Source organism: Nematostella vectensis, chromosome 7, assembly GCF_932526225.1.
Source record: "Nematostella vectensis chromosome 7, jaNemVect1.1, whole genome shotgun sequence".
Lineage (NCBI taxonomy): Eukaryota > Metazoa > Cnidaria > Anthozoa > Actiniaria > Edwardsiidae > Nematostella > Nematostella vectensis.
Genome location: NC_064040.1, coordinates 8667370 through 8691853, shown reverse-complemented (window position 1 = coordinate 8691853; position 24484 = coordinate 8667370). Strand labels below are relative to the sequence as shown.

Here is a 24484-nt window from a genome sequence, read left to right as displayed (position 1 = left end):
AAGTAGAAGAGCGTTCTACTTTTCGTGCGACTTTGAGAAATGCAAAACAAGTTGCAAAGGGGGTGTCACACGCAAAGAAATGCGCGTGCGACCTGCATCAGTTTTTTTTTTTGCGAGACAGGTCGCAAGAGAAAAAACGTACGTGTGACAGGGCCTTAAGTCCCTTATTCGTTTTTGCATTACATGATAACCGCACGTTATCTATGCTATGGCAGTTTATCATTGCAGACTAGTTTAAGCGAAATTAACAAGCATTTTCTTTCAGAAACAGAAAAAAAACAAATTAAAGGCTATCGTAGTCATGTTTAGTTGTAAAGTCGTTAATACTATCTTTTGTCCACAACGGTTATAGAAGCATCTCTCATTGATTGCCCCAAGCAGCTCAAGGGAACTAAAACGAAAAAAACTCAAACTAAAAAAGCTAAGAACTAAAGAAGGGCTGCGTCACATTTGTTTTCTGTTGGTCACTCGATAATCGGCACTGTCTGACTAGTCTGAAGATTAATATTTATGGGTCACTTGGTTATCCGCCTAATAACAGAAACAAATTCATTGAGCTAAGGCTGCATCTCACTTACTAGGACGCAACTGCTAGAGCAAGCCAGAGAAAAGTGAAAATCGGGAAAACACAAACACGAGAAATCAAGCAATTGCTTTTTCGGTTCGAAAGTTTGAGCGGTCAAAATTTTGATCATGTATAAAGGTGTCGTTCTAAGCGCCATTAGATCATACACAAAATAAATTTTGCGCTAATAAGTATAAAGTTATTGAACTCAATTCAAAACAAAGCCCCTTTACCCGACTAGACTAACCGACGCCTATTTATACCCTATATCTTTGCTGGGGTTAGACTTACTGACGCCTACCGATCCCTGGTGTACATTGCTCTACACTAAGTGAATTTACTATATATCTCACTCCCAGTGCAAGGTTTCTAGACTCCAAACAGGATAAGTTTTATAGCAATGTTATTGTCGTTACAATGCCATGTGATCTCATTTAGGCGGGGCTTGCCACTTGTCCTTGATGTTAATACGGCAGCACCAGTACTGGTAGCGCACCCTCCCCTCCCATCTGCCGTCCTCGCGCTGAAACAGAAACCCCTGCAGCATCTCGCCCCGGTGACACGCGACCGAGTGACGCGACAATGAGCCAATCATATCGCTAGCTTTAGGGTGGTATGACGTGTACTCCTTGCGACACGTCAGCTTTTTATGAATCAAGACTCGATCGTAGATATCGTGCATGGACTTGTAGTCACGTGATACGGACTGAGACAGAACCTGTCAATTACATGAGACGAAAATCATACAAGAGATGGGAACTGTCAATTAAAGACACAAAACGGACAGGACTTGTCAATCACACAAGACACGAAGTAATGTCAATCATACAAAAGATAGGACCTGCCAATCTAAGACACACAACGGAAAGGACTTGTCAATCACACAAGACACAAAGTAATGTCAATCATTCAAAAGATAGGACCTGCCAATCAAAGACACACAACAGACAGGACTTGTCAATCACACAAGACACGAAGTAATGTCAATCATACAAAAGATAGGACCTGCCAATCTAAGACACACAACGGAAAGGACTTGTCAATCACACAAGACACAAAGTAATGTCAATCATTCAAAAGATAGGACCTGCCAATCAAAGACACACAACGGACAGGACTTGTCAATCATATATCATATACACACAGTAAGAGTCATGTCACACAATGGTGTAATGTCACGAAAATCTTTGTGACGTCATCACGCCATGTCACACAAGAATTGAGAGGGCTCGAGTCACGCACTTTGAGTTTTCCATCCAGTAGGTTGTACCGCGTTGTCAAGTCTGTCAAGGGTTTGAAGGTCGCCGCGTCTTTCATCTGGATTTTCTCATGTCGAATATCTGACCTGACTTCGTTCAATCTCTCTTCAGTACCCTGTAGAAAAACATTAGTTAATCATTTTCCTTGATCTCCCTTCCCTTTCCCTCCCCTTCTCTCCCCTCCCCTCTTCTCCCTTCCCTTCCCTTCCCGTCCCTTCCCTTCCCCCCTACCCTTGCCTCCCCGTTCCTTCTCCTCCCTTTCCATCCCCTTCTCTTCCCTTCTCCTCCCCTCCCTGTAGGCCTAAGGTACCTTCTCTCCCCCAACACCCTCTTCTCCTTACCTTGCTCATAAGTAGCCATCTTAAGTAGCGAATCTCGTTAAGCTGATTTTTCATAGATTTCTCTTGCTGGCGAATCATGCTCTCCATGCGCGCGAATCGACCCAGGAAGTGTTGCAAGAGAATGTTTAGTGATGAAGCCTCGGTGTGGCGCTAAAAAAGCAGTGTGAATCATCACATAGTCTGTGCTTGTCGACAGGCGGTTATACATATGCGTATTGTTGAATGGTGATTCCTTAATGTTACGCCAACAAAGAACTGCGTATCTTTACTGACATGTAGTTAAATTGTGCCATATGCAGAACCCCTACTGAGAGCACAGTTAGTCCTATTTGAACATTTATCGCAATGTTCATATAAGGGTTGTAAAAATAGAAAGTGTATACACTTTTTTTTATAAGAACGTCTAATTTTTAGTTGAGGCGGAGCCATTCTTACTGAAGCATTTTAACCCTATTCAGACTCCAGCACCTTTGATCTGTAATAATTTTTGAACTTGTAGGGCTAGAGCATTGAAATTTGATAACTTTTCCTAAAATTTATCTGGGATCACTTTGGTTTAAGCAAAATTTTGATATGTGTATCCTGGTAACCATAGCAACCAAGTTTTGAGTCATAGGTTTAATGAAAATTTGGCAAAACGCTTTAAGTCGTTAAGATCAACTATTAATACGACGTGCTCAACGTAAATCCATGTCTTAAAACGTTTTATACCAAGTTTTGAAAAAACACAATAAAAATTTACATCTCTATTTTAGGGGGGAGGGGTGGTGTTTTTTGTCAATTTTTGACCTTCTCGAAATAGCGCTTGTAGAAATAGCAAAAAAACAATCATATCCGCCTGAAATCATTAAAAAAACTTGAAACGAAGATTAAATATTGTCAAAAAGCTTCAGATTTTGCCACCCAGTTTTTATTGATTATAATAAATGACTTTCATTAAATCCAAGATGGCGGACTCAAGATGGCGGAAGCTGATGTTACATAATTAGCTAAAAATTGCTGTTTTTTTTTTAAAGTAACATCTTTGTTTGGCCAAAAAAACATTTTTGGGACAGATATTTAAATTATTACTATAATTAAGAGTCCAGTTGCAAACTTATGCTATATTAAAGGTACCATGCCAATCAATCATTGACGTCACAGGTGTCATAAATCGTTGTCATAGAAACAGTGTCACTAATAATATGTCTACTGCAAAATAATAAGATTATCGAAACAAGACATACAGAAATACACATCTAATAAAACAGAAATATTGCCCGTTTCTGCTCACTTAAGTGACGTCACCGTGACGTCACAAAGATAATGTTTTTGAAGAATATCGGTCGCTTTTTAAATACGAACTGGTTATGATAACTTATTTGGATTTTGGATGTTCTATTAAAAGGTTTCGAAAGATTGGCTATTTATAACCATATGTCCTTATGTCCTATAATACCATATGTCCTATAATGACGTCATATTGTGTTGCTATGGCAACACAATTATATCATTTTGTTCCTCTTTGTCAGATAATAATTCTTTGAAATTTTTTTTATAATAGCTCCAATGGTTCAAAAGTTACGGATGGGGGGGCCAAAAGAGACCCCCCCCCCTCCCGTCAGAAGCCCGGTCTGAATAGGGTTGTTAGGGCAACATCTTACCGATGTTCTTAAATTTCAGTGACCTGAAATCATACACACCAGCTAAGTAAACAAAACTACACAAATGATCATTGATTCTAATTATTTAGAGCGATCACTCTAATGAAAAAATATTTTGCTGTTTATCTGAGCCTCGGCATGTTCTTAGCATGTTCTCAAATTTTGGCGAAAATCCCAGGTTATGGACGTTCTTATAAAAAAAGAGTGTATTAACATATTAAAAGCAGAACTTTGACGAGAAATATGTATTAAAATTTTTACCCAAAAGAGTTTTTTCCAGAGTGCGATGGCAAGAATATGAAGACAATGGTGTCTTACCTTGGCTCTGTGACCAGACGAGTAAGCATCCACACAAAGCGACACAGCGATTAGAACCCACAACGTCGCCATATTGAGTGCGATATTCATTAATCAACTTGAACAGGACACGCTTGGCTTTGGAGAAGAAACTGAGTCTCTCGCTCATTCGCACTGTCCTAGACAACAACACACCATGTGAAAACGCAATGGGTTCTTTTCTGTTACTCGAATATCGTAGAATGAGTTAAATACTGTGGCTGGTTTGTTTTCTCGCGTATCAACGCATCAACAAGTATATGTTGCGTTACAGAAGACGGTCCATTGTGTCGCTCGTTTTTGGAGCAGTATAGTATTACCTATTCATGGCCAGAAAAGGACAATGAGTTTTACATGATCCGAAGAATAAAAAATAGGTCTCTAGGTGAGAAAATCACTAAAGAACTGAAGGGTTATGCTATTCCTCGGTGGGTTTTGAAGCTTATTTCAGACTTGGCTGAAAAGCTGAAACGAGTCGCAATGTTACATTTTTTTTACCTTTTTGTAAGTATTTCACATTTCTTTATTTCCGACTCTATTCTTGATGATGAAAAGATATTAAAACAAGACAAACACACGACAAACGAAATAGTCTTATAAAAAAAGTTTATAATTAAATAAGACACGTAAAAGAAGAGTTTAAGTGAGTAGGCTAAGTTTTAACAAGGGCTAAGTTTCTTTCGGGGTCATATTTCATAATAAGTCTAACCCTAAGCACAATAACCCATTATTTGCCAGTTTGCCATCATGGCGTCCGCTATATTGTTCCTTTGTTTGATGGGTTTTCTGGACGCTTCTTTTTCTCAAAAGCAAACTGAAAGCCAGGTGAGGTTTTAATGTCTACCATTTTTTTAAAAGAGCGTTTTTTATAACCAATTAGTGCACAGCGAGCTGGCGCTTAATAGAAGACGTAATAGAAGCGGTATTTGAAACAGACACAACGCGAATATAACCTCGAGCAAAGAAAAACAAACAACTCTCACATCTTTATTTTACTCTTTGCTTCCCGATTGTGTTTGTACGTCTAGTTGGGAGTCTAGTTTGCTTTATTTTTAAGGTCTATCTCAAATGATGTTTTCGCCGGTAGCCAGGTCAGAAACTCATTGGTTCGTTTAGTTTCGTTATCGCTCATCAAACAGGGGATACAAAACATCATTTCTATTTTTTCCGTTGTTTATCTTGCCAAAGCTCGACCGAAGTTTCCGAATATATAGCAAAGCAAAAAGGAAATCCTTCAGATATTCCGTTACGATACAATAAACTTGCGTATATATCCTTCTTACAACTCTACTCCAACTCGTTCTTCCCTTTGGAAATAAGATTTTTTTTGCTCACATATGATTTATCTGATCGCAATGTCAGCTATTTTGGGTTATCCCGCATATGTTGACCCTCACAACCCGCATTTTTTTTGCGTTATTCCGACTTGGGGGGGGGGGGGGGGGGGGGGGTGTGCGTTATCCCTCTACAACTTTTCTATACATACAAGATTTTGAGGAAAATTACTTTGATCTATGGATCTTTGGCAGACTATTATGCTAAAAAAACATAAATAGAAAAAATAAAAATAAGAAAAATAGATTTAAAAACCGGAAAAAAATTATTCCAGTTCCAAGTTCGCCTGTCCGCACATATTCTTATTATTATATCTTATTCGAAACACACCCGGTCTATCTAAACTGTATGTAGTTGTAACACTATGGGTCTATAAGCGTTCTTCCGTCTTGTAACCGTAGGTCGCAACGCCTTCGTGGGCGGATCAGAACGTTGTAACTCAAATGCTCGGAATAACCTATTATGATTTTTGTTTTTGTCGGTAGCCGGTCGGGAGCTCATCTGGCCAAATCGTAACGCCGTCGGTTCTCGGATCGCTGTTGACTTTCAGTCAGCGCTTATCAGACATAGAGCGACTAATCAAATCCCACGACAAAAAGATCCTAGAGCAGGAAGAAACGATAGAGAACTTGAAGCGAGCTGTCAAGGAGAAAGCTAGCATGGTACGGATGATTCACCATGAGTATGTGTTCGGGAGGTGAACTAGGAGGGTGTGTGTTTGGGGGGTGAACTAGAAAGGTGTGTGTTTGGGGGGTGAACTAGGAGGGTGTGTGTTTGGGGGTGAACTAGGAGGGGGATGTGTTTGGGGGTGAACTAGGAGGGTGTGTGTTTGGGGGGTGAACTAGAAAGGTGTATGTTTGGGGGGTGAACTGGGAGGTGTGTGTTTGGGGGTGAGCTAGGAGGGGGATGTGTTTGGGGGTGAACTAGGAGGGTGTGTGTTTGAGGGGTGAACTAGAAAGGTGTGTGTTTGGGGGGTGAACTAGGAGGGTGTGTGTTTGGGGGGTGAACTAGAAAGGTGTGTGTTTGGGGGGTGAACTAGGAGGGTGTGTGTTTGGGGGTGAACTAGGAGGGGGATGTGTTTGGGGGTGAACTAGGAGGGTGTGTGTTTGGGGGGTGAACTAGAAAGGTGTGTGTTTGGGGGTGAACTAGGAGGGTGTGTGTTTGGGGGGTGGACTAGAAAGGTGTGTGTTTGGGGGGTGAACCGGGAGGGTGTGTGTTTGGGGGGTAAACTAGGAGGGTATGTGTTTGGGGGGTGAACTAGAAAGGTGTGTGTTTGGGGGTGAACCGGGAGGGTGTGTGTTTGGGGGGTGAACTAGGAGGGTATGTGTTTGGGGGGTGAACTAGAAAGGTGTGTGTTCGGGAGGTGAACTGGGAGGGTGTGTGTTTGGGGGTGAGCTAGGAGGGGGATGTGTTTTGGGGTGAGCTAGGAGGGTGTGTGTTTGGGGGGTGAACTGGGAGGGTGTGTGTTTGGGGGTGAGCTAGGAGGGTGTGTGTTTGGGGGGTGAGCTAGGAGGGGGATGTGTTTGGGGGGGGGGGGGGTGAACTTGGAGGGTGTGTGTTTGGGGGGTGAACTAGGAGGGTGTGTGTTTGGGGGGTGAACTAGGAGGGTGTGTGTTTGGGGGGTGAACTAGAAAGGTGTATGTTTGGGGGGTGAACTAGGAGGGTGTGTGTTTGGGGGGTGAACTTGGAGGGTGTGTGTTTGGGGGGTGAACTAGAAAGGTGTATGTTTGGGGGGTGAACTAGGAGGGTGTGTGTTTTGGGGGTGAACTAGAAAGGTGTGTGTTTGGGGGGTGAACTGGGAGGGTGTGTGTTTGGGGGTGAGCTAGGAGGGGGATGTGTTTGGGGGAGAACTAGGAGGGTGTGTGTTTGGGGGGTGAACTGGGAGGGTGTGTGTTTGGGGGTGAGCTAGGAGGGTGTGTGTTTGGGGGGTGAACTAGGAGGGTGTGTGTTTGGGGGATGAGCTAGGAGGGGGATGTGTTTAAGGGGGGTTGAACTTGGAGGGTGTGTGTTTGTGGAGGGAACTAGGAGGGTGTGTTTTTTAGGGGTGAGCTAGGAGGGTGTGTGTTTGGGGGGTGAACTAGGAGGGTGTGTGTTTGGGGGATGAGCTAGGAGGGTGTGTGTTTGGGGGGTGAACTAGAAAGGTGTATGTTTGGGGGGTGAACTAGAAGGGTGTGTGTTTGGGGGTGAGCTAGGAGGGGGATGTGTTTGGGGGGTGAGCTAGGAGGGTGTGTGTTTGGGGGGTGAACTAGGAGGGTGTGTATTTGGGGGGTGAACTGGGAGGGTGTGTGTTTGGGGGTGAGCTAGGAGGGAGATGTGTTTGGGGGGCGAACTAGGAGGTTGTGTGTTTAAGGAGGTGAACTAGGAGGGTGTGTTTAATAAGCGTAGTCATGTAGAGATTAATGGCCGAAGTTTATAATGTACAAAGTGAGGCAACCTGATTATTAAAAGCCTCTAGTACATGACAACAACAAAACAGGGAAACCACAAACAGTTCAACTGCACCGCGCCGAGCATCGAACTGTTCATGTGCACAATCCAAAAAATTAGATTTGGCACGACAAATGAATCTGGTCTTTCATCCATAGAGAATTTATTTTATTCCCGGTAGGGAGGCTCACTTTCTTTGAAATGTTCTTGGTTGCCATGATAATACGCATGTCACTTGTTATCCTTGACATTTTTTGACACAATGATTGTTGATTTGTAGTTGGATGTCTCCAAAGTAAAGAACGAGCTACAGAATAACGTAGCACAAGTGATGCAGGACGTCCGTATTCGCACAAGGGAGATAGAGCGATACAGGTCCAAACTAAGAACCATTGAGTCAGCTTACTCGGTGAGAATAGCAACATCCATGCCACACCATACACCATGCCATTATACCATTCCATAACTTGAGGCCCGTAGGCTTTTGCATAGCACATTACTTATTTTTCTCGCCCTAGACTACAGACCAAGAGTTCGCGCTGACTCGTGGGAAGGTCTTGGAGCTAGAGGACAGGTTTGGTCAGTTCAGTGCGAACTGCAGAACAGTGAAGACCGGGTGGAGGCAGCGCGCGAATGGCGAGATCATGTTCCTCGACAGACACCACGTCAGGTGCAGAAACGACGAGCTCCTCCAGTCCTTCCAACTCGCACGCAGGAGCGACTACGAGGATGACATGGTGCGATACGTGTACAGATGCTGCAGGCTCACACTGTGAACTACACGCGTGATAAACACGATACTCTCGCGGCAGACACGCAAAACGCGAGATGGACAGCGTTACGTCAAAGATATGCAGGGGGATTACGCACATATGACGACACGCGAGTCACGTGAACCTTGCACATGGCCAATAAGCAGAGAGAAGTCAGTCACAAATTTGCTGTTACATATTGTTGTCTTCTTGAACAGTAAAACGTATACACCCATTTTAAAAACCTTGCCAGAGGAAAAGGCAAATGGCACTTGAGATTTCGGATGATCTTATTAATTTTGTTAAAATCAGAATAAAGCGTATCCTATCTATGTATACTTTATACATAGTCTTAAAATTTAAAAAGTAAAATACAATATATGTACATATTTAAAATGTCTGTAGTCACGCGTCCTGGTTATCAATGGTACTTGCGTTACTCTCCGTGTCGGCAGGGGTAACGCAATCCTGTGTGCGTGACTGGAGGAGTTGTTGTCTTAGATACTCCACTTCTCGCGTCAGCGCTTGACGGTCACGCAACAAAGAGTTCTGCTTCACGAGGAGATCATATATCTAATAGACAGATATTCAACAATCAGCCGATCAACCAATCAGAAAGGTCGTACTTAATTTAATTTAATTTCATCAGATAACTAACCAAAAAGAAATGTCGTACTCCATTTAGGCCAATCAGACGACTAACCAATCAGAAATGCCGTACTTAATTTAGGCCAATCAAACGACTATCCAATCAGAGATCGAACTCAATTTGGACAATTCAGACAACTAACCAACCAAAAATGGCGTACTGAATTTAGACCAATCAGACCAAAAACCAATCATAAGTGTCTCAATCTACTAATCGGATCACTAACCAATCAGAAATGTAATAAATTCATTAATCAAACTATCTAATCAGTAGTGTCGTACTGAATAATCCTTCAGAGTGGTTACCTGGGTGATGTTTGTCTTGACGTCCGTCTCGGAGCGCTTGAGCTTGTTATTCAGGTTCTCCACCAATTGGTCTTTCTTCTTCAAGTTGGCCTCCAGCTCCTTGCCCTTACTTTTCACGCTAGACAGCTGGGTTTGAATCCTATCACGCTCGGTCACGCTGTCACGCAACTCCTTCCTATGATTTAATAATGCTCGGTGTAAGAACTAGGCAACGGCAAGTGCACGTTGGCATGTCAAAAATGCCTTTGTGAATTCTGGAAATTTGTCTTGTCAAGAAAAAAATAGCATAAGAAAAACCAAGAGACCATGATGTAAGAGAACGAATCCCCCGTATTAGGGTATGTTCCAATGATGTCCGTGAAAGCTATTTTTAAAACAAGCAGTTATTTTTTAATACGCCTCTGATTGGCTAGCGCTCACGTATCCTAGCAACACGCGATCGCGCGATCACATCTTGAGCGATGTAAACCGGCAGAGGCTATGATATCTTTTTGACCGAAATACCATCTTTTTTTACAAACGCAGTGAAAATGATCTTCCATAGAGTACGCTGGATCCAATAAACCGTTTATCGGACATTGAAGCAGCAGCTAAAAGGATAAAAACAGGTAGTGAACGAAGTAAAGAAGTGCAGAGAGGAAAAAAAATTGTGAAAATGTACTAGCTCGCGAGGTGCCCATAACCAAATATGGCGCGATGAACCATATATGGATGGTATGATTGACAAGCTCGCGCAACCTAAAAATAGCTTTCTTGGACGACATCATGGGCCACGGGGATTCGTTCTCTTATATCATGGTCTCTTGGAAACACATAACACAACATGATTCATAATATTTTTGAAGATTTTGATTATACGTAGAGTTAATTACTCATGCGATACAGCTTTTCAGGTAGATGTTATGTGGGAACCTTGAAAATAAAGGACTACTAACAGCTGTTAGTATTCTTTTGTATAAGTAGTCTTTTATTCTTATGCTAACAGCTGTTAGTAGTCTTTTATTCTTATTTTTCTTGCTTTTTCTAAATGGTTCCCCACAGAAAATCCCTTGTAAGATATAAAGCGAAGGACATGTTCCGCGCAATTTCTTCAAAGTCTTACTATGTTCTATATGTTTTTCCTGAATGTTTGGTACAAAAAAAGATAAAAAAATCCGGAAATAACCAAATTGAGGTCTCTGAAGCCAACATTCAAAAATTCATTTATTGCCGTATGAATTTAAACCTCCCACCTTGATTTGATTGACAGGTCGTTAAGTTGCTGCGTCAGTCGCTGGCACTCGGCCTTCAGCCTCGTCACCACGTTCATCTGAGATTCCAACATCTGCTCCAGCTCCACGCGCGCTTGCACTGTGGACACGCGAGGGCAAGGGTTAGATTTACTACTACACGCGTACTTGCATTAAGGACACGCGAGGGCAAGGGTTAGTTACAATTCTACAAGCGTGCTTGCACTAAACACACGCGAGGGCAAGGGTTAGATTCACTACTACACGCGTACTTGCATTAAGGACACGCGAGGGCAAAGGTTATATTTACTTTTACACGCGTGCATGGACTAAACACACGCGAGGGCAAGGGTTAGATGCACTTCCACACGCGTACTTGCATTAAGGACACGCGAGGGCAAGGATTATATTCACTTCTCCACGCGTGCTTGCACTAAAGACACGCGAGGGCAAGGGTTAGATATACTTCTTCACGCGTGCTTGCACTAAAGACACACGAGGGCAAGGGTTAGATACACTTCTACACGCAAGCTTGCACTAAGGGCACGCGAGAGCAAGGGTAAGTTACAATTCTACACGCGTGCTTGCACTAAAGACACACGAGGGCAAGGGTTAGATACACTTCTTCACGCGAGCTTGCACTGTGGAAACGCGAGAGCGGTTCTCTGTTTCTTGTAAGAGTGTCGAAACTCACTATTGCGGTTCTCTGTTAGAGTGTCGAAACTTACTATTGCGGGTTCTCTGCCTCTTGTAAGAGTGTCGAAACTCACTATTGCGGTTCTCTGTTTCTTGTAAGAGTGTCGAAACTTACTACTGCGGTTATCTGTTTCTTTGTAAGAGTGTCGAAACTTACTATTGCGGTTCTCTGTTTCTTGTAAGAGTGTCGAAACTTACTATTGCGGTTATCTGTTTCTTTGTAAGAGTGTCGAAACTTACTATTGCGGTTCTCTGTTAGAGTGTCGAAACTTACTATTGCGGTTCTCTGTTTCTTGTAAGAGTGTCGAAACTTACTATTGCGGTTCTCTGTTTCCTGTAAAAGCGTTGTAAGTTGTTGCTCTCTCTGCGTTGCTTGCTGATTGACAGCTGTCAATTCAGCAGCTCTTGCCTTCTCCAGGTTCTTTTTTGCAGTAGCTGAGATTTTAGCCTACGAACAAGATACAGTCAATAGCGGCTTCAATCACAAACGCTGAACTGTGCAATCAATGTTTAATCAGCAGTTACTTGATCGCGAAAATCAAATATGAAGCCAAGGCCAATCATTTTGCAGAGTATCATTCTTTTCTCTCTCGTAGCGTGGTAGTGTTCTATTATACCTCTCTCGTATCGTGGTCGTAAGCTATTCGTTCCTGTTCGTGTGCTACTCGTACCTCTCTCGTAGCCTGTTCGTGTGTTATTCGTACTTCTCTCGTAGCCTGTTCGTGTGCTACTCGTACCTCTCTCGTAAACTCTTCGTGTGCTACTCGTACCTCTCTCGTGGTATGATCGTGTACTATTCCTATCTCTCTCCGAGCATGATCGTGTGTTATTCGTTCCTCTCTCGTAGCCGGTTCGTGTGCTAATGGTATCTCTCTCGTAGCTTGCTCGTATGTTATCCATACCTCTCTCGTAGCATGATCGTGTGTTATTCGTACCTCTCTCGTAACCTGTTCGTATGTTATTTGTACCTCTCTCGTAACCTGTTCGTGTGTTATTCGTACCTCTTTCGTAACTTGTTCGTGTGTTATTCGTACCTCTCTCGTAGCCTGTTTGTGTGTTATTCGTACCTCTCTCGTAACCTGTTTGTGTGTTATTCGTACCTCTCTCGTAACCTGTTTGTGTGTTATTCGTACCTTGCTCGTAACCTGTTCGTGTGCTACTCGTACCTCTCTCGTGGCATGGTCGAGCCTCTCAGTCAGCCGGATACACTCCTCCTTGCTCTCCATCCAGCCAGACTCAGCCTCCTCCAGTCTCCGCCGCAACTCGCTCGACTCTGTCTGCTGGCGAACACGCTCCTGGAAAAAGATACGAGTAATCAGATTTAAACTTGATGTGCCAGATGAAATACTACGTCTAGGGACACAGGGATCCCACGGTAAGTGCAACAGCAGACTACAGTGTGTGGAGAGGAGTTGTGCGGGCGGTAGTGGCTGAGGTTGAAGGATGATGATAATGACAACTCCCCGCAAATTCAATAACAATTTTGATGAATAAACCACGCTAAAGGGGTTTCAAGAATCGCCAAAAATGATACAAGACAGTTAAATTATGAGGCTCATTATCCAGAAAAGCCGGTATAAGTTGCGGATTTAGTTGTGATACACATACATGCAGTATTTACCTGTTCTCGCTGCCTGCTGGCCTGCTGTACTGCGGTCTTCAATGAGGCTACCTGTTGCTCAGCGAGTGTGGTTTTAATCGTCGCCTCATTCAGCTCTTTTTGCATCTCCTCTCCCATCTGCAACACACACACACACAAGCACATGTCACATAACACACAAAACGACACGTCACACAATCACAAGTTACACAACGACATGTCACGCAGCACACACAATGACATGTCACGCAAAACCCACAATGACATGTCAAACAACACATGCAACGACGTCTCACAAGCACACGTCACACAACAGCATGTCACACAATCACAAGTTACAGAACGACATGTCACGCAAAACCCACAATGGCAGAACACGTAAGCGCAAGCGGAGCGCACGTAGTTTTCCGATTCTCACTTGAACATAAGCGCAAGCAGAAGCGCAAGAGAACGCAACTGCTTGATTTTCTTGCGCTTGCGCTTGTGCTTGACCGATTCTCACTTGTGTTGCGCCTCCGTTTGCGCTTACGCTTGCGTCATAGTGAGATTCAACCTATACAACGATGTCACACAAGCACACGTCACACAACACACACGATGGCGTGTCACACAACGGCTCGTCACACAACATGCACAATGCCATGTCACACAACACCCACAATGATATGTCAAACAACATACAAAATGACACGTCACACAAGCACACATCACACACAATGACATGTCGCACAACACACAGCATGTGACACAACATACAAAACCAAGTCACACAACCACACAATACACACAACCACACGTCACACAACACAAACAACGACATGTCACATAAGCACAGCTTAGACAGCAAACAAAACAACACCTCACAAAAGCCTGTCACACAACATGTCACACAAACATACGTCAAACACAAACACCACCCAGCACACAACCACATGTTGCACAACAAAAAGTCACACACAACCATACATCACGCAACATACACAGCCTCATGTCGCACAACATACCCTTTTGTTTTTATTAACATTTGAGTAAACAAATACGCCATGTACATGTGCTCAAGGTGATGTTATCTTCTTACGATGCGCATGAATTTAGGCTCACCTTAGAAACCTCTAGGCTCACCTTAGCAACCTCTGCAGAGTGGCTCATGATCTGTGCTTTAGCCTGTTCCAGTTCTGTTGCTATGGCAACCTGACATAATACATCCCTTTACTTTAGTAGTGCCCAAGTCTATGGTGTATATAACATGTGTTGTACCTATGGTGTATATGTGTACCTATGATGTATATGTGTACCTTTGATGTATATGTGTACCTATGATGTATATGTGTACCTATGATGTATATGTGTGCCTATGATGTATATGTGTACCATGATGTATATGTTTACCTATGATGTATATGTTTACCTATGATGCATATGTGTACCTATGATGTATATGTGTACCTATGATGTATACACCTATTTCAAAAAAGGTTGTCAGTGCAAATGGCGAATGGCAAATAGCAAATGGCAGTTCTAAGCCCAAACGGTGCTTCTGGGTACTAATCATTCGTAAAATTAAAGGTGTTAAATAAAGTCTAGCAATGTCAGAGACATACATTGATGATCTTTAATGGATAATTGTTTGAGTTATCCAAATTCTTCATCATTAGTAGAAATTTAATGAGGCCCATGGTTCCTTTTGGTCCTAGAACTGCCATTTGCCAATCGCCATTTTCCCTTTCGCACTGACAACGTTTTTTGAAATAGGTATATGTGTACCTATGATGTATATGTGTACCTATGACGTATATGTGTACCTATGGTGTATATGTTTACCTATGGTGTATATGTGTACCTATGGTGTATATGTGTACCTATGTTGTATATGTGTACCTATGATGTATATGTGTACCTATGGTGTATATGTCTACCTATGATGTATATGTGTACCTATGGTGTATATGTTTACCTATGGTGTATATGTGTACCTATGGTGTATATGTGTACCTATGGTGTATATGTGTACCTATGATGTATGTGTACCTATGATGTATATGTGTACCTATGGTGTATATGTTTACCTATGGTGTATATGTTTACCTATGGTGTATATGTGTACCTATGATGTGTACCTATGGTGTACCTTTTCTCGGGTCACTCTGTCAAGCTGGTTCTCCGTGGCAGCTTGTGCATCGCTCATAGACTGCAACTGAAAGCCACATCTGTCATTACCAGGACCCAAATGATGTACATGTGTCCACGCAGACATGCTCATATGCTAACCTAATGCGAATTCGCCCAAGCACGCTCCTAGCAAAATCGTTAAAACTCCTCCAACTCAGATTCTTACAGTACACAAAGAAGTCAAAAGAGATGCTGCAATTGGTGTAAGGTTGAGTAGATAATTTACTATTTCTTTGACATGCACATCAGGGTACAAGAGTCCACTAGAAAGGACATCTGGATCCTATCTGCCCAATTACTGACTACCAGGTGAAACTGTGATGATCTGAAATGCTGCCCTTAAAGGAAGCACCCCTCAACATTAGATTTTTTAAACATCTGTCCCTTCTCCCATACCTAATCATCATCTAAGTGAGGATCTAGTTATTGACATTGCCATATATGACATTCTCTCCTGTGAGTGGAAAAAAAATTCTTGGGCTTTTAATTCAATTACAAAATAGGTGCCCTCCCCCCATAATACAGTTAGTACTCCAACAAAGACATGAGAAATACATAGGCAAAGTATCCATCAAATCCCTACAGTACTATGTGTTTCACCAGTAGCGGATCTAGGTGGAGGGTTTAGGGGGTTTAACCCCCACCCCCCTGCTGCCAGATGTAACAAAAGAATACCCACTCCCCCCTTGGTAACTGAGCCAAAACCCCCCCTTTAGCAATAACAGCTAGATCCACCCCTGTTCACATACCTTTTTGTTCAACTGATCAATGTCTTCCACAAGACGACTTTTGGCTTTCTCCAGCTCCTGTCCTGCACGATTGCAGGATTCCCGTGCATACTGTTCATGGCGTTCTCCCTGCTTCTTTAGCTCCTCTTTCAACTGCTGTACCTGGATGATTGCCTGGTCAGACAGATCAACAATCATCCGACCGTTAACACTGATATTGACATGCTAGTGACCTAGTGCTAGTAGCATGTGGGTTACCTGTGCTTTTCTTACTGGGCCTGTTCAATCAGCTCACAACTCATCTTGTCCTGTGTGTAGTGCCCTAGATGTGAGGGCTACCTGTGCTTTCTCTAGCTGTGCCTTTTGTTTTAGCTCACAACTCTTCTTGTCCTGTGTGTAAGGCCCTAGATGTGTGGGCTACCTGTGCCTTATCTAGCTGCGCCTGTTGCACTAGCTCACAACTCTTCTTGTCCTGTGTGCAGTGACCTAGATGTGTGGGTTACCTGTGCTTTCTCTAGCTGTGCCTGTTCCACTAGCTCACAGCCCTTCTTGACATGTGTGTAGTGACCTAGATGTGTGGGTTACCTTTGCTTTCTTAAGCTAGGCTATTACACCAGCCCACAAATCTTTGTGCCCTGTGTCCAGTGACCTAGATGTGTGGGTTACCTGTGCTTTCTCTAGCTGTGCCTGTTCCACTAGCTCACAGCTCTTTTTGACCTGGGTGTACGCATCCAGTTCTCGCTTGCGCACTTCACTAACACTGCTTTTCTGCTTCGTGAGAACATCCATTAACTCATCTCTCTCTCTGATAACAATTAGAGAGAGATAGCAAATGAGACTTTGCAGACAAAACGCAATGAACAATTTAATGACAAGGATTTAATCAGACATTAAAGTTACACTTAGCCTACGAATTCTTGAGCGCTGGCAACCAATACCTTGTGATTTTGCTGATAGTTTTGGCAGTAGCGTCGGATGATGCAAGCACAGCTTCTTGAGTGCCACACTTCAAACACAGCACAGATTTCCCACCCTGGGAGAGGATAAGAAATATTGAAAGATAATAATAATAAAATAATTGAATTCCCTGAACTCTTTAACTCTATACATTTGGTGTCAGATGCAAGTCACTTCAAATTTCCCATATAGTTTTCTCTTATTTGCTGCAACATTCTTTATTTCATCATGATAAAAACATAGAGTGAGCATAAAGAATGTAGCACATTTTGCTTGTAAGATGACAAACATCATGGTGTGCAATTAGAGTAATGTACCAATGGAATAGGAAATGAAACAAAATAAGCTCCCTTCATACTGTATGTTTACATTGTTATCTCAAAATTCCTGGTTTTACATTGGTTATTCTACTAATCTTTTTTTTATTTTGGAAGTTTAGTATTCTTGAGTGAGCTGCACATGTTTAAATATACATTGTTTTTTACTTCTAATAATACCATGAGCAGCAAATATGATAATAAATTAACTCAAACCTCTGCTCAGTCAAAAGATTTTTGTCTCCTTTCAGAGATCAAGTACAATGGTCACCTCAATTCCCCTCAGTAGTTACTGGATAGAGTGAGTGTTACATATTAACATACACACCTGCTCCAAAATCCCAGCTTGATCTCTGTAAGTGGAAAGCAAAAAACTGTGAGAACTGTTCAAGGTACTGAAAAATAATATAATTCCCTAATTGCTAAGGGTCTGTGTTACATTGCACGTACTCATTCGTCCACATACGCTTTTTGCAACAGACTTGGCAAATGTTTAAGTCATTTCATTGATTAGCTGTGCCAAGAATACATTATGTATCACTCATTGAACATTAAAATAACATATTCTTATCCGGCCAACTGATTACCCTGACCTGATCTTTTCTTGAAGCTGTGTTACTTGTCTTTGGTAGTCTTCCAACTCATCTCTGAAAAAAAAGAGGCAACAGGTTTACAGAGGCTTAGTCATCCACCATTTTGTCATTTTCCAAACTACCAAAAAAAAACACCCCCAAAATTTAGTCTGTATGGGTTAGGAAACTATATTGAAGGGAGTGGCATGAATAAATAAGACACATTACGGCACAAGCAAAATTTATAACATTTATTACAAAATTTAATTTATTTACATATTCCTTTAGGCATGGTCTCCCAGGACCTCATTCTGCCACTATTACCTTGTTGAGTATAACAATGTCTCCAAGTGTCTTGACTTTGCTTCATGTAACTCACGAATTTTATCCTTTGTAACAAACCAGAATCATAAAATATCAGAACAACAGCATTAGATGTATTGCTACAGGGTTTCATTTGGGCTTCAGAGTAAGCAGTGGGGATTGATAAGTAGCGATTTTACTTTCTTTGGTTCAAATAATCAGAGTCTTTTTTTAAATAGGGCAGGTATAGAGTCAGAGAATAGTTCACTCACCACTTCCGCTTGCATTTGACTAACAAACTGTCTCTCCTTTGATGACAAGAACAGCTGTAGACAGAATTGATTACTCAAAGGATGAAATGCTACTGTATATTTGTTAATTAACAACACACTAAGGATAGAATTCTGGATTAGACACACAGGTGGCCCAGTGCATCATGTGGGGCCTCTCCCATCTGATAAAACAGGTTCGATTCCCAGTCAAGACATAGATAATATCTTTTCTGCTTCTTGGCCCAGAAATTGACTTGTTGAGCATATGTGAGCTTACTGGGAGCTTGTGTTCCTCAGCTGCAGGATGGGACATTCTTAATACAGTACATACTTTATAAGATTTTATAGGATAGGATTTTATAGGACTTTATAGGATGAGGGGCAGACCCAGAAAGACTTGGGCGGATACCACGCTTAGCGATCTAAAAACGGCTGGCCTGAAGGCAAGCGTGGCATCCAACCGTAAAGCATGGAGAGATGCTGTAAAGGACCTGTGCGACCCCGATGTGAACCTCCATGCGGCGTCACACCTGCCAATAGGTGGACACTGACGTAAATGGATAGTGAGTGAGTGAGTGAAGCTCTTAGAACATGGTTTAATTTGTATAAGCGCTTTTATTTAAATGTAATGCTATTTTTTTTTAATTTAGCCATTTCAGGGTTGTATGTAGCTAAGGAGGAGGAATTTGATACTAAATGCATGAGTGAAATTCAGCCATTTCAGTTGTAGAAAGGGGGTGTCTATTGGAAGTCTGCCCCATCCCATTTGTGCAAAGCAAGTCCATTGCCTCGAAGGTAAAGATCTACTGCAAAAATAACAAACCTGGTCATCACTGCCTGTCGCACTGCTCATCAAGCCAGCTGACCCCAATGAGTATTGGTCACCAGGGTGTTCTCCAGGGTGGGGTGGGTAGGACCCTGTATTACTGTGAGGGGGAGGGTAGTAGTCATGAATCCTTGGAGAAGGCAATTCCTCTTCACTCTCCTCCTCAGATATGTCGAATCTCACGTGACCTTTGTCTTTCCTAGATTTGCTGTCCATGGCTGGAGTTTGAGAGGATGCAGGTCTCTCAATATGGGTCTCCTGTGAAAATATTAATTTCTCATTTATTATTATTATTATTACTATTACTATTGCTATTGCTATTGCTATTATTGTTATTATTATTATTATTATTGTTATTGTTATTGTTGCTGTTGCTGTTGCTATTGCTATTGCTATTGCTATTATTATTATTATTATTATTGTTATTATTATTATTATTGTTATTATTGCTATTATTGTTATTATTATTATTATTATTATTATTATTATTATTATTATTATTATTATTATTATTATTGTTATTATTGTTATTATTATAATAAATAATATATAAAGGGGCGCAAGCATAAACCAAACTGTATCTTGGAATCCCCCTTTCAAAATTCTAGGTATAACATAAAATTAAGAAATGTAAAAATAAATCAATCAAAATAGTCCGATCTCTATACAGTTCAGTACGACTGTTTATCTTGTTAGCACTTTCAGCGTCCTTGCAATATTTAACGAACTTGAAAGCACTGCTTTCTGCATCCTCTTTAGGACATCACGACCACGCGCGCCGAATATCTCCCTCATCGAGCTGTTCACGTCTTGGGACCAACCTCCCAGCACGTCCATCACTATGTTGTGTTGCTCGATGCTATAGCAGGGGTACTGTTGCTTCAGCTACCATCTCAGCGGGCCATACTTCATTGTTTTTTCCTCATCTTTCTTCCTTCTGTTCTCCATCCACGGGCACGCCATCTCAATCGCTAGAATTTCTTTTCACTTATGGTCTATAATGCGGGCGTCAATCCTGTTCTGTCGTACATGAGTGTGTTCTGCAAACATTGGGACGTCCCAGAATGCCTTGGCATCCTGGGATTCGTAGGTGGGCTTAGGTACGATAGTAGAGTAGTTGCTTCTATCAGCTTCAGATCTTTCAGCTTCTCAAAGAAGAGGATCTGTAGTGCTGCGTTATGTCGTGCTAGGTACTTGCTTTGGGAGAGAGCTGGGCGGCCCGCGAGAACATGGCCAAGCTCTCTGCAGTTGAACCGCACAATCTACACATAATGTCATCAGCTGGCGAGGTGTAGGTTTTCCTAGCCGAGTAGAGCTTGGTTGGAACTTGCTGCTCGTACATCTCCACTATGCTTGCAATGGTGTGGGTGGGGGCATCTCGCCATTCTCTCATCCACGCGAAGCAGCCTGGTCTATCCAGATCCTCATCTTCCCATCTGCTCTTGAGCAACTTTCCTTGCCATTTTTCTTCTTCCATCTTGCTTTGCCTTGCTCCATCAGCTATCTTCCGTAATGTGGAGCCAATCATTTTTGTGGCGATGGTTTCTCCGTCTTCTCCAAAACAAGTGGGCTCTGGATATGTGAGCTCGAGTGATAGGGCAAGTTCACTTGCATATTTTTTGGCCTTCTTCACCAGAGACTGGTGACCCTTGGTAGATGATAACTCCTCAAAGCGTCTAACCACTTCCATGCTTGCATCCTGATTGGAGTAGAGCTTCAGGGCCGTCTTGACTTTTGTGTGCTTGTATTCCGTCTCGACCGACTTCATTCCACGCCCAGCAAGTGCCCTCGGGAGGTATATGAGGGCTGTTGACCCAAGTGGGTGTTTCCCGCCATTTTCACTCATTATTTTCCTTGCCTTTCTGTCTATCTCTCTCAAGTCTGTCAAGTTCCAGTGCATCGACCACGTTAGGTATGACAGCACTGGAAGTGCGAGCTGGTTTGACGCTTTCACCCTGTTACTATCAGATAGCGGGCCCGACCAGATTATTGAGAGTCTCTTGAGATATGTGCTAGCCGCAGACACCAATGCTACCTTCTCATCTTGGAGTATCTGTTCGGGTGATCCTAGGAAGCAGTAGTGCGCATCCTCCTCAAGGTCTCTGATGTTTAGATCACCCACTCTGCTTCCCTTGTCGTTATAGGTCTGTAATCCTCTCTTCACATGTAGCACGTTGCACTTCTTTGGGTTCCATTCAAGACCGATGTCGCTCATCGCTTCTCTTGTCATTTTCAGGACTTTGTTCAGCTTTGCTTCAGACGCAGCATACACTTTAAGATCGTCAATGTAGAGTAAACTGGTGATCTTTGCACAGATTATTATTATTATTGTTATTATTATTATTATTATTATTATTATTATTATTATTATTATTATTATTATTATTATTATTATTATTATTATTATTATTATTATTATTACTAAAAGAGAGAAATTCAAATAATGATTTTATCTATACAATCACAATATGGTTAGAGTGATAGACTAAAGCCTTGGTATTTGCTGAGAGCTGTCATGAGCATTTGACTGTGTACTCTAATGCACTCTCATTGACTGTCATTCACTTTGAACATGTTTAAATTCAACATAGAGTTGTCAATGTTTGATCATGCGAATATAAGTGATGAGAGTATTTCATTTACTAGCAGTGACATTAATCAATTAATCGACTGTGCTTATTCTTGGAAAAAAAGAGACCACTCTTATCAATTCTCAAAGAATGTTTGTTCACAGTAATGTGAGAGCTAAAAAGAGTTGAACTCTCTTCAACACTCATCTCTGTTTGATCAAGGCTTAAAGCCAACAGTGTTTTAACTAACTGGTTAGATTTGTTGACACAAACTATGCTATTTCAATATATTTTTGAATATTCATCCCTGTCATTTTTGTAATGCCAGCTACTGTAACTGACCTGAGCTTCACTAACGAGCTCATTCACGGTCCGCGTCTTCAGCTGCTCATAAAGAGACTGGTTCTCTTGTGTTATCAGCTCTGTTCTCTTTCTTAGTGTGCCCAGAGCATCCTTGATAAAAAAGAAATGGTCATGAACAAAGTTAACATCAATGGATTAAAAGGCAAACAGTAATAGGAAACAGTATTTCTCAATCGATTAAAAGCATACAGCTTTTAAAGGATGCTAAGTGTATTTTGTAGAATTATTACAAAAGTAATATATCTCCTTTTGAAGTCATATGAAGTAATATGTAATAGAAGTTATATGTCGAATCTCCTTTTGAAGTCAGGGGTTGCAGATGAAGATGCCAGTCAAGGAAGACATGGTCTGAGGTCACCCTCACTAACCTTAAGGTTTCCGGCCTGACTGCTGACTTGACAACAGATCATATAGCCTAGAAGAGTGTGATGAGATCCATGCAACATCATACCCACTCATAGGTGGAAAATGGTGCAAACGGATGAGTGAGTGAGTGAATGTTTGCTCCCTGCTAATAAGTTATATGTCTTGATTCTTTGTACCTTGTAGAATTCCACTTGGTTTTCTAGGTGCTGTATGACAACATACTGGCTGTTGAGGAGTTCAGTCAACTCATCGGCATCAGGAAGAAAACTCGATTGACTCTGAACCCTAGAAGTCACGTCATGTAACCAAGATGGATCTGATGCAAGCTTGGAATTATTGTACTGTTGCAGAAGAACCTTCAGACGTGAGACTGAAATAAAAAAAGGTGGCATTAAAATTAGGTTTCCTTATGTTTAAAGAGTGCTTACACTATGTTCATTAAAATATCAACTAAAAAGTTAAAAATAAATGAAAATAGTCACTAAACTACTAAGTAGTAACTTTTTAGATTTTACATACCTGCCAACCCCCAGACTTAAAAAACTGGGAGACTTTTTAGGAAGGAGGGGGTACGGGATATATTTTATCAATATAACATTTGTACTATCTCAGTTAATATATATTAGATAAAATATGATAAATGGGTACCCTGTGGTTTAATGGGGAAAACTTTCATATAAATTTTCAAGATGTTCCCCAAGAGAACTTTTGAGAACTTTTTAGAAGTTAATACTACTCTGTCATTTAAGAGCAAAATTACTTGTGTTGATATTACTTTTTGGTAAAACACTAGATTGACTGGACTAAACATCAATTTCAACTACTTTTTGAGTGGCCATTGGTATAAAAGTCTACGAAAGGCTTTAGATTATACGATAATGTATATATGTATAGACTATATAATATAAGTAGGTATAGCTGTATACTGTTATGTTATTTTTTTCTTCAGTTTCTGATAAAAAAAACTATTTTCCATGAAACTGCAAGGATGACAATACATTTTTAAACTTCAAGGTGTGTTTTTTATGAATGACATTAAAGGATGTTTAAAAAATAATTTTTTATTGGTATTTTTAGGGTTACTTTTTTGTAAGGGGTATTTTTTAGGGTTGTGATTTTTTCGTAGCGTGTTATTTTTTAGGGTATTTTTTTTTCGGTGTCTACCACAGTCAACCCTACCCCTTTACCCCAAAGAGCCCTACCCCTCCCCTCCCTCCCCTAGGGGGTCATAACTTCAATGCAACTATATGAATATGAACTATAAGAATTGCAGAACTTTGTGGCTAAAATCCAATATCTTTTTGAAAAACAACTGGACTGATTAAATTTTTGTCATAAACCGGGAGATTTAAGGTAAAACCGGGAGACCAGGAAATTTGATAAAAACCGGTAGTCTTTTATTATATTTTACATACCAGCAGAATTGTATTCATGTCTTGAGCGGTTGTTACTTGCGGAGGGTGGAGTTTTCACAGGGGAGTTGAATGTGATTCGGAGAGACCCAAGACTCTCGCTAGCGCGATCTGTAATGTGCCAGAAAACGTCCCGGTTTCAAACTAACATCAATCTGACGAGAATGTTAACCACTGAGAGCATTAAATCACCTTCAAAGTATATGCATTCTTTTTACTTCCTTATCGATAATTCAGTGAGAAAAATCCGTGAGTATTGTTGTCATATTTTGTTAGCGTGTCTTTACCTCTAATAACCTTCTTGTATCCTGAAGGAGAATCATCAGACTCAAACATCCCACAAATATCCTCTTTGATACCCTTAAGCCCCAATTTTAAAACACTTCTTTAAAAATATTTAAAAATAGATAAGAATTCAGAAAAGGACCTAAAACCGTCTGGCAGCCGCCATTTTGAAAATTATCTGAGCCCGTGATTTGTGGCCAGTAATTT

General features: G+C 41.4%; 2 protein-coding genes and 1 pseudogene across 3 annotated transcripts; 1 reads left to right on the top strand and 2 right to left on the bottom strand.

Moving 5' to 3' along the window:
• Window positions 1-759: 759 nt before the first annotated feature.
• LOC5513020 (serologically defined colon cancer antigen 8 homolog) lies at window positions 760-24466 on the bottom strand. Of its 2 annotated transcripts, XR_007312212.1 has the most exons (24): window positions 24280-24466; window positions 23996-24103; window positions 22757-22950; window positions 22194-22304; window positions 19279-19539; window positions 18456-18509; window positions 18205-18269; window positions 17902-17955; window positions 17637-17661; window positions 16973-17067; window positions 16701-16839; window positions 16056-16208; window positions 15266-15331; window positions 14260-14328; window positions 13159-13275; window positions 12704-12832; window positions 11853-11985; window positions 10845-10962; window positions 9613-9787; window positions 9045-9231; window positions 4127-4284; window positions 2166-2315; window positions 1808-1939; window positions 760-1283 (listed from the first exon to the last, which is right to left on the bottom strand). XR_007312212.1 is itself a non-coding variant. In XM_032382530.2 (20 exons), the coding sequence occupies exons 1-20, from the start codon at window positions 24326-24328 to the stop codon at window positions 9064-9066; spliced, it is 2283 nt and encodes a 760-aa protein (XP_032238421.2). In that variant the 5' UTR covers window positions 24329-24465; the 3' UTR covers window positions 4879-9063. The 2 variants fall into 2 exon arrangements, 1 of the variants encoding a protein (XP_032238421.2); XM_032382530.2 differs by lacking the exons at window positions 760-1283; window positions 1808-1939; window positions 2166-2315; window positions 4127-4284 and having other exon boundaries at window positions 4879-9231; window positions 24280-24465.
• On the top strand, window positions 4860-9054 carry LOC5513019. Its single transcript, XM_001633232.3, has 4 exons — window positions 4860-4969; window positions 5965-6141; window positions 8187-8315; window positions 8425-9054. The coding sequence occupies exons 1-4, from the start codon at window positions 4892-4894 to the stop codon at window positions 8680-8682; spliced, it is 642 nt and encodes a 213-aa protein (XP_001633282.2). The 5' UTR covers window positions 4860-4891; the 3' UTR covers window positions 8683-9054.
• On the bottom strand, window positions 19807-21526 carry LOC125568262 (annotated as a pseudogene).
• Window positions 24467-24484: the final 18 nt, after the last annotated feature.